At 40.8% G+C, this 14,078-nt stretch overlaps 2 protein-coding genes across 2 annotated transcripts; one reads left to right on the top strand and one right to left on the bottom strand.

Annotated features, from left to right (window-relative positions):
- The first annotated feature begins 204 nt into the window (after positions 1 to 204).
- On the top strand, positions 205 to 3,827 carry masp2 (MBL associated serine protease 2). Its single transcript, XM_085259341.1, has 6 exons — positions 205 to 264; positions 335 to 557; positions 650 to 827; positions 1,819 to 1,950; positions 3,131 to 3,327; positions 3,560 to 3,827. Exons 1-6 carry the CDS (start codon positions 257 to 259, stop codon positions 3,737 to 3,739), a joined length of 918 nt encoding a protein of 305 aa, XP_085115467.1. The 5' UTR covers positions 205 to 256; the 3' UTR covers positions 3,740 to 3,827.
- Positions 3,828 to 5,225: 1,398 nt separating this feature from the next.
- On the bottom strand, positions 5,226 to 12,944 carry dffa (DNA fragmentation factor, alpha polypeptide). The gene is made up of 6 exons (XM_085260718.1): positions 12,755 to 12,944; positions 11,343 to 11,501; positions 11,081 to 11,235; positions 10,773 to 10,977; positions 7,528 to 7,655; positions 5,226 to 7,005 (listed from the first exon to the last, which is right to left on the bottom strand). The coding sequence occupies exons 1-6, from the start codon at positions 12,843 to 12,845 to the stop codon at positions 6,781 to 6,783; spliced, it is 963 nt and encodes a 320-aa protein (XP_085116844.1). The 5' UTR covers positions 12,846 to 12,944; the 3' UTR covers positions 5,226 to 6,780.
- Positions 12,945 to 14,078: the final 1,134 nt, after the last annotated feature.

Here is a 14,078-nt window from a genome sequence, read left to right as displayed (position 1 = left end):
GACATGTTCTAATCTTTGTAGTAAAATATTGTGGCCAATGGTATAGAATGTCTCATAGAAATGAATCTGCTGTCATACATCCGTTTGATTTATTCCAAACTGAAGAAGGTGGAGAATGAAAACAAAGTGATCATGTGTCTCGCTCACTTTGTTTACCTAAATGTCAACCAGGCAGGACAGCTGAGTTCATTTACCCCCAGATTAGTGAAAGCAAACCATTTCTACACAGGCACTGTCCGGGGAATGAGAACCCAACATGACCGGGTGAGTGCTAGTTTTTCATTTTTACAAAGCAATCCTTGTAACTGTTGCCATCACACCTAATTTTTCCCAGTGGCCTCTATGTTGTTGTTCTTTTTTCTCTACTCCATGTCTCGCTGAGTGTGGAAATGACAGGGTTATACGGCAGCTTCACCTCTCCCAACTTCCCCCAGCCTTACCCTGACAACCAGCACGTAGTGTGGAACATCACTGTCCCAGATGGCCACAGGGTCAAACTCTACTTTACCCACTTCAGCATGGAACTCTCAGACCAGTGTGAATATGACTACATCCAGGTACATGTAGGAGGAAGTCAGCATCCCATTATGTGCACTGACTTGGCATCAGTAGCTTGCTCACTAAAAGGCCTCTGACCTTGTCAAACCAGGTTTTGGCAGAGGGGAATGAAACCTTGCGGTTCTGCGGAGAGGAAGGGAAGAACCATGAAAGCACCCCGAGGAATACAATCATCCTGTCAGCCCGAAACCTCATGTCAGTGGTCTTTAGGAGTGACTACTCTAACGAGGGACGATTCACCGGCTTCCAAGCATTTTACACCTCAGAAGGTGATGCAAAATAGTGACATTTGTTGCCAGAAGGGAGACACATTTTTCTCAGCTGTAATTACACAGAACAAAGAGTAGTGAGGTTTCTACTGAAATGCAGTCTTCACAGGTATATGCAGCAATTTTTTAATTAATTCACATTAATAAAGTCAGACAGCAAACTACAAATACAATGTAATATTTAGAAAACAGCAGGAATAATGCCCCACATGAAGAAATTATTTTAGAAGGCTCTTAATTTTATATATAATGTAACTGTTATTTATTTATGGTGCTTTCATTACAGGCCCTCCTCTTTATCTTCTCTTGGGATTTAAATGACTCTGAAGTTAACAAAAAAATGTGTTTTCCCACAGTTAAACTGTTATTTTAATTGGTTGCAGTGGCACACCCGAGAGACTTTTGCAGAGCCTATGAAAAAACTGTTTTTGTGATCATTGTTTAGTTTCAGCTAATTGGGAGTCAGATTTAGCATGAACCAGATTCATTTAGTTTCTGTGTAAGTTTTAACAGTAAATCAATGGTTTTCAAACTTTTACCCTTGTGCCCCAGTCCGGAAGCCAAAAAGACCCCTCACTGATCACATCCCCACTTCTTCTTCTTCTTCTTCTTCTTCTTTTTAAAAAAAAATCAGACATCCACAATCAGAACCATCAGAAGAGCATCAGAGTGTGTTAACTTAGCTTCAGTCCAGTTTTCTCTTGGCTTCCACACTCCACTCCACATGTTTTGGCTCTATACTCCACCAATGGGACTCCACAGTTGGAGAACCACTGCAGTAAATGCACCTGAGTTAGAAAAGTGTCTTTTATTTCTATCTCTAACAAGTTTTGAAGGCCATGATGGCATATGCACTTCAGCGCGATGTAAATCAAGGAAATAATCATCAGATTGCTTGGTAGGCTAAAGGTTTTAGCAGATTTATACGCAATCTCAGGTGTGTTCATGGATGGGGGAGGGGATGCATATTTATTGATTTACTCTGTCACAGACATCAATGAGTGCCTGTCCAAGGTAGAAGGGGAGAGAGTGTGTGATCATTTTTGCCACAATTACATCGGTGGCTATTACTGCACGTGCAGACAAGGATACCTTCTCCATGACAACAGAAGATCCTGCACAGGTAAGAACGATACAGAGCGAGGCTCAAGAGGCATGTTTATCTGAGCTCAATCAATGTGGGTCAAAAGCTATTTAGCAGGGTGCAACGTTAAGAACTTGGTATACATTGTCTGACTATATTGATTTGTAATTAGGGCATTTCTGGAGCTAAACACGCTACTGCTCAGATCTTCTCAAATCTGAAACAGCAAACACTATTTACAGTGAAGAAAAGCAGGCGTCTGACCTCTTTGAGACATTAGCAACAACGCATTCAATTTGCCTGCATTCACTGACGATGTAAACACATGAAATGGCCTAATCTTTCAGTTGGCACAGCAGCACACCCCAGAGTGTCTTTGGGTTTTTTTAAGGCCATTAAAATACGAATAGTTCCTTATCAGACTTTTGAAGACGAGCATAGAAATGGGATCAGACTGCTGTGTTGTAAACTTGTATTTAAGTCTAATTGTTCTCATTTGTCATTCAAAATGCTCTCATTATTCCCTACTACGGCAGGAAAAAAAACATGTCCCCCCCCAAAAAAAAAAACAATTTGGTGATATTTCACACAGGGCACACACTTGCCGGTGCTCCGTACTGGATTTCATTTTGTCATAGCTGGCCTGTGCTCACTTATTTCAGACTGAAAAAGCATACTGATGCACAAAGTAGTTGATCTCTGCCAGCTGGTGTAAGGCGAGGTTAATTACTGTCGATTCCTGAGGGAAAAGCGACTTCAAAATGGCATTAAAAATTGATACCTGTGTGCAGCACTAATAATGTACTGACACAAGGTAATTAATCACAATTACGAGCTGATGTGCCTTAAATTATTATTCTTTGCCAGAGGAAAAAGGGTGACAAAACAAATCATGCGATGAATAGGCAAAAATGATTATCTGCCTACAGATTGTACTAATTATATGAATTACAGCAACTCTGCCTCTTTGCAATCCTCATTTGTTTTTGTCTGAGGCAACATCTGCACATTTGCTGGGACAAAAAGGCAAAACCTAAATGAATCTCATCATTTATGATGGCAGGAAATGTTTCAATTGATGTGAAACAATTATTTTGTTCTAATCAAAAACTCTTTAAAGCCAGCACTTCAGAACCCAGCAGCTGTCGGTACAGCTTTACAAAATGGTTAAATCAGTGCCTCAAAATGATCACTTTTAGTGCACGAGTCTCCTTCGCAGTGCCGTGCCAGAGCCAGGTGCTGACGTCTCCTTCGGGGGTTCTGAGTAGTCCGGGTTATCCGAACCCCTACCCACCTATGAGCCGGTGCAACCACACCATCCGTCTGCCAGAGGGCTCCAGAATAATCCTGAACTTCCTGGAACCCTTTGACATAGAAGGACATCCAGAAGCCCCCTGTCCGTATGATATGTTGAAGGTCAGTTGTGCGACTCCAAAGTCTGAACACACACAAGCTAATGAATGAGCAATGTATTCCTCCTCATGCTCGTGGAGGTGATTTTGCCACTGACTTGTCCTGCTTGGGTGATATACTGTATAGCTATTGCGGTTTCATGCATATTTAGCCAGACATCAGTTAGGACTCAATCATGCTTGCTTATTTATTTATTTATTTATTTTTAATTCTATCTAATGTCCCGACATGAAAGATTTCAACAGCTGGAAAAGAGTATGGGCCCTTCTGTGGCCCAACGCCACCAGATCGGATTCACACGGGAAGTTATGACGTGCACGTTGAGTTCAGGTCCGACTCTAGTGGAAAAAACAAGGGATGGAAGATCAAGTACACCAGTACCGAGGCAGAGACCCTTTCTTTGACTTCAGACTGATGGCGCTACAGTTCACGGACTCTGTTTCTAATTGTCCTTATTTTGTGTAAGATCTTGCTATTCTTTGTTACATAGACAATAAAAAGAGATTAAAATAAAACTGTTGTATTATTTAGATCCTCTTTGCTCATTACAATAAATACTGTGTCCAACTTTTAACCTAACAGTGTGCAGTCAGACGAGCATTTTCATTAACTTGGGTTTCCTCAAATTGCTGTGGGTGATTTCAGTCATCCTCTAATCTAGCCAAGGAATTGAAGAAATAAGAAAATCATTTAAGAGGGTCTAGATGTCAGTAAGTCTGGTCCAATAAGCGCCGTATGCTAGTCATTTAACCTTCATACATTATGCAGCTTGTTCTTAAACAATCCCGGCTACGCTCCTCTATCAAAACAATCATTATAGGGTTATTTAGTACAAAGAAATGACTTATCCACACAACATTTCCTCCAGCCGCGTGCCCCTCAGATGGTTCAAAAGTGCATGTCTGAAGGTGTCAGTGAGTGACAGAAAAATACTTGTGCTGATTTATTTTTATTGTTTCTTCTGCTCCAGTGTTTTGATTTCCTTCCTCCTTCTCCCGCAGAATTAGGTCAGCGCAATTTTTCAGTGAACGTGTGACTTTTTTAAACCACAGTTTGTTAGCTTTGATTGAGCTGTTTTTCCCAGGCACATATTTTGTAGTTTGTAGGCAACAACCCCGAGCATGATGTGTAGCTACTGACCCACAGATCACCTCGTCATTTTCAACCCAACAGAAATACGAGGTCCTGTGTGGACATGTGCGCTGTAAACCGTCAGCCCACGCGGGATTAAGGCTTGTTTACAGCATGAAATACCAGACAGCCCTCGGGGCTCCTGTGTGCTTACCGAGCAAACCTGCAGTTCTTACCTGAGCGCCGTTAAGTCATAATCTAATGCGCATGGAAGGTGTAAGACATGACGGAGCAATTGACCGCTCCTGTGCTCTTGCGCGCTCACTCCTAACTGTCCAGCCTAGTTGGAGCTAATTCCACAGGAATTACGCACACCATGAAACCCATTAACCAGCTGTTGAAAAATATCCAGCCGCAGCACGCTGCCAGTAGGCTGTCAGGCTTATAGCTAATATGCCCATCACTATTACACTAGTGCACGAACTCAGTTAAGTTGCTATAGAGAGAAATATAAAGTCTCAATATCAGAGACTGCTGCTTTTTTGTCATTGGTAATAATGTTCCTGACCACGCATACTCCTTCACCTTCACTAATAGGTGTTTAGAGTCTTCAAATTCAATATCACTAAGGAGATCCCTTGGTTTTAAGGCCAAACGCTACTGCTGTGTCACTTTACAGTGCAAAGCCTTCGAGGAAATCTCAAAAGTACTGAACTTTTTCCTTTTTTTTTTTCCATTTGGATTGTATTGGATTCTAAATGCTTTCAATATCTGTCACAATAATGTGGGACAACAGCACTATGGAAAGTCTGAAGGCACATTTAATGAAAAAAATAAAATATAAATCCCTCCTCCACCATGTAACATGTATAAACATGCACCACCATATACAATTTCCTTTAGCTACTTGTGGAAAATTAATATGAAACAGCCTCCTACAACCTGCAGTTTTTCTTGCTGATGAGCTGAGGCACAGCTTTTTATTTTTTTGGGCATACATGGACACAATACCAAGTAATTATAAGCTGCTTACAAATGCTGCACTTAAAGGGCATCTAATATGAAAGTACAAGCTGGCAGTGACATTGTAATTTCCCCACAACACGAAAAAGAAGAGGTCTTTCTGTAAATTCAGATCCTTCATTTGTGCTCATTGTTCAGGACACAGATGACAGGCATGAGAAAAGATACATCCCCATGAGTCACATGGACACTGCACACGCTGTCCACACCCTCTTACATCACACTGCCAGCAGACTCGTGCATAATAAGCTACAATGTCTCACACACACAGGGGTCATATGAATGAACATGTATCTAACTTTTTATTATTAAAGCAATGAACGTGTCTGTGTAACCAATTCAAACATATCTGGCCAATTTTGGCCCCCCCTTTGTATTTATTCCCGTTTCTGCACTTACCATTATTTATGAGGTATTTCTTCTCCTCTTTCAGATTCCATAAAACATCACACAGTGAAATTTCGCATTAGGATGCACAGTTTTGACAAATATTTCAAGATTTTTCAGCACACTCATTAAAAAATTCCTTGACTTTTAATGCAGTTTCCAAAAATAGCTAAAAAAAAATATGACTTAAAAATGCATTAACAAGGCAATATCAGGATGACCTGGATACCAGATTTTCACTTTAAAACAGCAGAAGCTAAATTATGTGTTTAGCTTACTCTAACTAATTAAAAGTAACTTTTTACCTGCGTAAACTGAAGATCTAAAATCTCAAATGCGGTGCATCCCATCAATCATAGCAATAGTTAAGGGGCAGCAGAAGGCAAAATTTTAAAAAAAGAAAAAAGTGTAATGATGACTATAAATGTAACAGGCAGTCTTAAAACAACAGTTCTTCATTTTTGGAGAAAAGAAAACATTTTCTTTCTTTCTTTTTAAACTTTCTCACTGTGATAAAGCAAATAAATGTGAGTTAGATGAGAAGACCCATTTTATTTAAATACACAACAGTGAACCTTGGACTTTGGCCTAGAGGCGCAGCAACTTTTCTGTCAACTAGCGAGGTTGCCAGAAGTAAGAGAATCTCCCCAAATACTGAGTTATAGCTTTAAGTTTAGATTTGTTTATCTGTAGTTATTCTCACAGCATGAAACACAAAATAAGAAACCAGCTAAAAAAAAAATAGACCCAAGTGGTTAATGTCTTTGATAAACATGACTTGTGTAAATCATCCAGCTTCCTCTTGAGGCAAAAGCATTCAAGTGGTTTTGAAATCTTACAAAGTGTCAACACTTGGGATTCATGTATTCCAGCAGTTTTGTTATTATCAGTAACGCAGGGCAAAAATCCTACTCTGCTGGCCCCGAGGCTGGTAGTGTGAATTCTTATCAGTCTGTGCTCAGGTAGAGTCTCGGCCTAGTTGCCGCCTTGGGCTTGCTTTTCGACGCCCTCCTCCTTCCTCTTCTCGCTGGACTGCTGGCTGCCGCGCAGCTGTGTGTTGCTCCTGATGGATTGCACTGCCTGAATCTGCCGGAGACGTGAGGTCAGCTCAGCTTCGCAGGCCTGCAGCAGCGTGGACGTCCTCGCTCTGTCCCAGCCCAGCACCTGCTCCATAGCTTTCATCCCTCTGGCCACTACCATCTAAAGACACACAGACGGGAGCTCCATATAGTGGATATGGGAACATATGAGGCGATACACTGGCTTGCCCTACTAACATAAGTTTATGAATGCAAATGGAGATGGCTGACAAAGTCTTGTGCTTACACTGTACCTAAAGTAAATGGGATTATATCAGAACTGATGACGCAGGGGTGTGTTTTAAGTGTGTCAGGATGGGCAGTTTCACATGCTTGCTTTGATCATTTTGCAGCAGACTCACTGGGGTGTGTTACGACAAAAGCCTTACAGCAGAAGGAGTGACGTGGGAATATGATGACGTAGGATCATTGAAGGGAGTTGCCCCACATTGCTGCGATATGTAAATGCACCTCATTTGCTGGTGCCTGTCTAAATTTGCAGTTTGAACTTCTTGGTAGTTCTCAGAAAGAGTGGATTCTCTGCGACATTTACAATACAACAGATGTAAAAGTACACATTTGGGGTGTTTTTATTTGCTGATGCTTTGAGGCAGACTTAATCAGAGTTGTGTGAATAGGCTACCTGCAGATCCTCAGTGGAAAGCCTGGTCTCTGGCGATGTTTTGCCTTTCAGGACCATCAAAGTCCTGGACATAAATCCAGAAGCAGAATCCACCTCCATTCCATCTGGCACATCCACATCCCCGGCACCTGAGATATTGAAACAGGTTTCGATACATTTCAAAACATTTTAAACATAGTAAATGATTATTTCAGGTGGGGTTATTAAACAACAACAACAGGTCCACCTAGTGACCAAAAGATAGAAGTGCAGCTCTTCCCTCATGAGAAATTAAGAGAATGAACCGATAACAAATTCAGAAAGAAAAATAATACATGTTAACTAATAACATCTGCAGTTGTTTGAACCTCCTTCACTTAGAAATAAAAATACATATTTTAAGATAGAAGGGCAGCAAAATAAATAAACTGTGTTTGAATGTGTGTTAATGTTAGATTGAAACAGGCATCGAAATAAAAAAGCTGCTTGTATGAATGGGTGAATGAGGCATGTTGTATAAAGCGCTTTGAGTGCTTAGGTTGAGTACAAAAGTGCTACATAAGAACCAGTCCATTTATGTCTCTTGTTCTTAAATATAGAGAAAGTTTATGTATGATTTTCACATTTATTGTTTTCTCAAATTTTCTGATTTGACCACCCCTCCTCGCTGGCTAAAGTTATGTCAGTGATGTCCCCGACTCTCATCTAAAGAACTACATCTGGGGCCATTACCTATCTTGAGGGCTTCATAGTCACGGGACTATATTGATTATTTTGCTGGGTGTATTCATGCATATTGATCACATCTATTGATTACATGTTTGTTACGCAGAGGGAACTGTATAAGCACCCTTTTCAAATTAATGGTTTTTTGTTTGTTAAGCCACATAACACTGACCTATGAATCATTCAGTCATAAAAAGGTACCTCACTCAAGGGATGAATCTTGAGTTACACGTGTTGTGTCTACACATAACAGACATCTTAGATGAGCATCAATTTTAAATTGTATCTTTGGACACTTTGTTACCACAGCCTGTCTCAAAAACACTGCATTTCCATTTATGCTTGCACATTTCAATAAATTGCTGTTCCTTTTTCCATGTTCATAGTGAAATATGAAGAATTGACTTTGACCACCTTTGCTCTTCAACACAACCTGAGCTCTGTTAGGCAGGGATCACTGTCATGCTGAAAAATGAATACAATCAGATCAAGGATTGATTGTGGACTTTAAGAGGACCAGGAAAACCTTGTCCCCTGTTTCAATCCAGGGGGTCAATGTGGACATTGTGGAGGACTATAAATACCTCGAGTATACATGGACAATAAACTGAACAAAACATTGTTGCACTCTACAGGAAGGGCCAGAGTCATCTCTATTTTCTGAGGCGGCTGAGGTCTTTCAACATCTGTTGGATAATGGTCAGGATTTTCTATGAGTCTGTTATGGCCAGTGCCATCCTCTATGCTATTGCTATTGGGGCAGCAGGTTGAGGGTCACAGATGCTAACAGACTCAATAAAGTGATCCGCAAGGCCATTAATGTTGTGGGGATGGAGCTGGACTCCCTTAGGGTGGTGTCTGAGAGGAGGATGTTGTCTAAGATAAGGACAATGCTGGATAATAATTCCCACCCACTCCCTGACTAGCCACAGAAGCATGTTCAGTGAGAAACTGAGATTACCAAAAAGCACCACTGAACGACACAGGAAATCATTCCTGCCCATGGCCATCTCCCATCTCCCTCAACTCCTCCGCCTAATACACTGTAAACACTGCAATAGTTACACACAACAGTTAAATGTCAATCATATATACTTCACCTGTGTAATATTCTTGATATTTGTAATTGAATGATTTGTATTTGTTAGTACTATTTCTTAAATTTGTAAACTTTGTAACATATTGTATTATTTAATTAGTTTAGTCCGTTACTGTTACTGTCTTCGAGCAACTGTAACCCACATAATTTTTAAAGTACTCTGATTCTGATTCTTTCCAGACAGTATTACATGGTGGATCAAAAACTAACTTTTGTGTGTTCATAATTCTATCATTTTTGACACGATCCCCAACACCACGGGCTAAAATGCAGCACCAAACCACGACAGAGCCTCCAGTGTGTTTTATAGACACTCGGTTTTGGACCCCTCTCCTGATGCCCTCTGTGGACACTGATGACAATATGAACCAAAAATCTCAAATTCAGATTCACTCCATAGGATCTGCTGCCTGTTGATTTTCAGTCCAGTTCTTGAATAATTTGGAATATCTCACCCATTTCTCCCCTTTCCCTTCCATAAGAATGGCTTCTTGACTGCCACCCTTCCACTGAGACCATGTCTGATGAGGCTTCTGTGAACAGTAGATGGAACAACTGATGCACCACAGAAGCATCTCTTACACCCTGTGTCAGCGCTCTGATTTGTTCTTCTATTTCTTCATGACATGACTTACATAGACTGTTCATCTGCTGTAGATACTTTGCCACTTTTTTTGTCCGCCAACTGTCCAGTTTACTCAAATGTTTTAAGGACATACTGCACACCATGCTAAGAAAAGCCAAAGCTTTGGCAAGTTTTTGGCAGTCACCATGTTGGCACATTTTTACCTTTGGCATTTTCATTGATTCAACTAAAAAAATTGAAACAAATGATGTGTTTTTGCCTCACACTGCTAGTAACAAAGCGCCCAAAGATTCAATTTAACATTGGTACTTTGCTATGGTGTCTGTTATGTGTAGACAAAACGCTGGTTCATCCCTCGAGTTAGGCACCTTTTAAAGCTTGTCTCATAGGTCAGCTTTAAGTGGCTTAACAAACCTCTCAGAGGAAAACCTTCCCTAAAAAAGGTCAGGTACAAGGACTGAAAATGAGTAAAAACAAAAGCAGCCAATGCACAAAGAAAAATGTCAAAAAAGCTTCAGAAAAGCTGAAGCTCAAGGCTTCAGCGTTGGAAAAACTGTTGCTCAAGGCAACCTAGAAGAATTATAAAAAAGTCAGGCTCATTGGAAGCAAAATATAAAGAAATAAAAGGTGGCTCCAGACTTTTGCACAGTACTGCAGTTCACGGAGTTTCTGTATCCCAGTTTGAATAATGACACAGAAACAGCTTTCTATGCAAGACTTAACTTGTTACAGAGTTTATATTGTGTATCCGTGTCACACTACAATAATCAGGAAATCTGATTTTCATATCTTTATCTCAACAAACTATTTCCACACGGTAAACATGGCAACCACCTCAAAATGACACAGCCGTACCTCCCTGAGAAGGCGGACTTGTTTCTTCCTGTTGTCTGTTCTCCAGCTCCACAGTTTTCAGGTAAAGCTGGAGCAATTCCTTGGATTGCCGCTCCTGCTCTCTTCGATCCAAAACCCTCTGCAGCGTCTCCTGGAGCTCTTGGGCCTTTTTCTCTTGGAAGCCCAAAGCAGAGGCTAGTTCAGGGCATGGGGCATCCACTAAGGTCTGAAAAAGCAAAGCAAAACAATAAAATACAATTTGCGGCTCCTATTTTTAGATTGATTAACACACTTATCGCTTTCTTATACTTGACATATAATGTTGGTACCTGTAGGTCCACCTCAGACATGAGAATAATGGTAGTCAGGTCCTGCTTCAGCTGCTGAGCCAGTTCATACCAAGGTGCTACAGTACTGGAGCTGTCCACAGTATCAGTCTCCAGCATCACAGAATCCCTAGCCATCCAAGCTGTGCCACCATCAACTAAAAAGTAAATATCAAATCAACACAAGGTGGTGCATTCCCGGGATATTAATGATTGATGATAAAAAGGATGCAGAAAAATGTCAGATAAAAGTAAACCTGCTTACTCCTGCAAGGTGGAGACCACCTCTCTTTGTCATTCAATAGCATGAATTTTGTGTTTGAGGGTAAACACAAAAAGTAAGCCTGATCTTCTACTACTGTCCCATCATTCTCTAGGACCACTGTGACTGAGTCACTGGAGTTGAACCCAAGACACTGTCGACCTGTTAAAAGAACAGAGAAACTACAAATATTATAGAGTGTCCCAGATTATTTTTATACTTCAAAGTATTTAGCCATATGGTTGTATCCATCCAGCCGATTCAATATCCCAGCTGACTGTTGTGGAAAGAGGTGGCCGCAAGTCCAGTTTAGCATAACAAATTAACCTCACATGCGTGTCTGTGGACTGTGGGGGGGAACCAGCAAATCCAACACAGATCCTTCTCTCTGTGAGGCGACAGTGCCGCCCATATTTCAGAGGAAAACAATCAGTATTAGTGTATCCCATAAGCCAAATATTCAAAGCAGTAATACCTCAGACACCACCTGTTCATCAGGTGATTCAGCATACTTCCACATGTCAAACAAGTCAGTCCATTTAAAGAGTCACCAGCCCTTTCATCAAAGCTGCTCCTATTTGCAATACAAAACATGTCTTACTTCCACTCGCTTTTAAAATTGTACAGCTATAAATCAGCACCTCTAGTTTAATAGTGCCCCAGCTCAATATTTCATATACAAGTATTTATTTATGTATATTGAATAGGAATAAAGGCAATTTATAACTTTAAGCTAGCTTTAAAACCAAGAGGGGGGTTTTCAGATAGCATCCTAGTTTTGTCACTGGCAGTTACAGGAGACTTTATCAGAATCAGAAATACACTTCTAGTATCTTCATGTAGGTGGCTTCAAAATCAAGGACCCAGCCTGACCTCCTCCAAACTCTGCTGACACATAACAATCAAAGACGTAGAAACACTTTTATTAAAAACCTTTTTTTTTTAATTAAAAAGAGAAAAATGGAGAAAAAAAAAAGTCTGGGGGTAACGCCTGGTGACTAGCCTTCTAGGAATGAGCAGGAAGAGCAATGACTTTTCATGTTTAGCTTCTGCAAGTTTAAACACGATGGATAAAAATGGTGATGCTGCTTCTGCTGCCACACACGACTAGATAAGTAAGCTTGTCGACAGCAATAGCAATAATCACCTCAGTTGTAATGTTAGTGCCTCCCAACACTCTCACAAATCACTGAACATATGAAGTTCTTTCACTTTCGCAATATGAGACCCCGCTTTTAGCGCTCAGCACCAGTGCAAACTAAACATTTAAATACTGCACCCACAACGTTTGACTGCGTGAGACGGTACTTCACGTAACTGTCACACACCCGTTCAACATTAATGAATACATCGCTTTTATTAAAAAGAAACTCTAGCATGATAAAGTTCAGGAATGTAAAGTCATGACAACTTACCTTTTTTCTTAAGCTCATCTATGGAAAGAGCTACTAGCCCATGCGTTTGTTGTCGTGTGAAATTGCACACCTTACACGGTTTATCCGTCATTGTAGTCTGCGTTTAGAGAAGCAGATTTCGTGCTTTCTTATACCTTAATACTGACAGTTATCGTCAGCAGCTATCAACTGCTACCACTATCCCCGAATACGGAACTGCCGCCGTGCCGCTATGGCATCTGGGATATGTAGTTTAGCACATACATAGAAAGAACTGCCTTTGTGTTTACAGTTTGAATATAACGCTATAACCTCTATAGCGGTAATTTGAGTGTATTTTAAAAACATCTTTTATTAACTATTTTCAAGCTCTAGACATAAGAAATATGAGAATAATAACATGTCCTTCCGAGTAGCTCCTGTTAAAAAGCTCAAAGGTGGACTACCGCAAATGACCGCTAGATGGCGACCAAAGAAAGTCTGGCCTGACAGTGGAGTTCAGTTCTTTCTTTTTTGTTTTTCTTTCTTAAAGACATTTGGTTGGTTAATTGCGTGGTGAGAATAAATAGCTAGGGAGTAGGTGGAAGAGAGCCTGGAGAGGTGGAGGTATGGTCTGGAGAGAAGGGGAATGAAAGTCAGTAGAATCAAAGAATGCGTATTTGTGTAACAGTGAAACCAGGAGTACAGATACTGAAAAGTGGGTGGGTTTAAATAGTTTAAATACCTAGGTTCAGCCATCCAAAGCAGACAGTACAGGCTGAGTGGAGCGGGTGGAGATGATTATCAGGGGTGATTTGTGACAGATGGATAGCAACAGTGGTGAAAGTAATGGTTTATAAGATGGTACTGAGACCTGTATGGTTTGGAGACTGTGGCACTGACACACACACACACACACACACACACACACACACACACACACACACACACACACACACACACACAAGGAGGCTGAGCTGAAGGTAGCAAAATGTTGATGAAGATGAAGATGTTAAAATTTTCATTACGATTGACCAGAAATTAAAAATCAGAAACTAGAAGTTAGAAATGAGTAGATCATAGGGACAGCTCAAGTTGAGCAGTTTGAAGACAAAGTTAGAGAGGCAAGGCTGAGATGGTTTGGACATGTGCAGAGGAGGAGAAGTAGATATACTGGACAAAGGATGCTGAATATGGAGCTGCCAGGCAAGAGGAAAAGAAAAGAATCAGAGAGGAGGTTCTTGGATGTAGTGAAAGAGGACATGCAGAGGGTTGTGTGACAGAAGTGATGCTAAGGATGGGATGAAATGGAGGCAGATGATCCGCTGTGGCAACCCCTAAAGAGAGTAGTTGAGAGAGAAAAGAA

Source organism: Mchenga conophoros, linkage group LG20 (assembly GCF_057382185.1).
Source record: "Mchenga conophoros isolate Kocher_MC1m ecotype Shallow Benthic linkage group LG20, M_conophoros_male_GT1.1, whole genome shotgun sequence".
Classification (NCBI taxonomy): Eukaryota; Metazoa; Chordata; class Actinopteri; order Cichliformes; family Cichlidae; genus Mchenga; species Mchenga conophoros.
The sequence above is the reverse complement of the archived record's forward strand: the minus strand, read 5'-3'. Positions and strand labels throughout refer to the sequence as shown.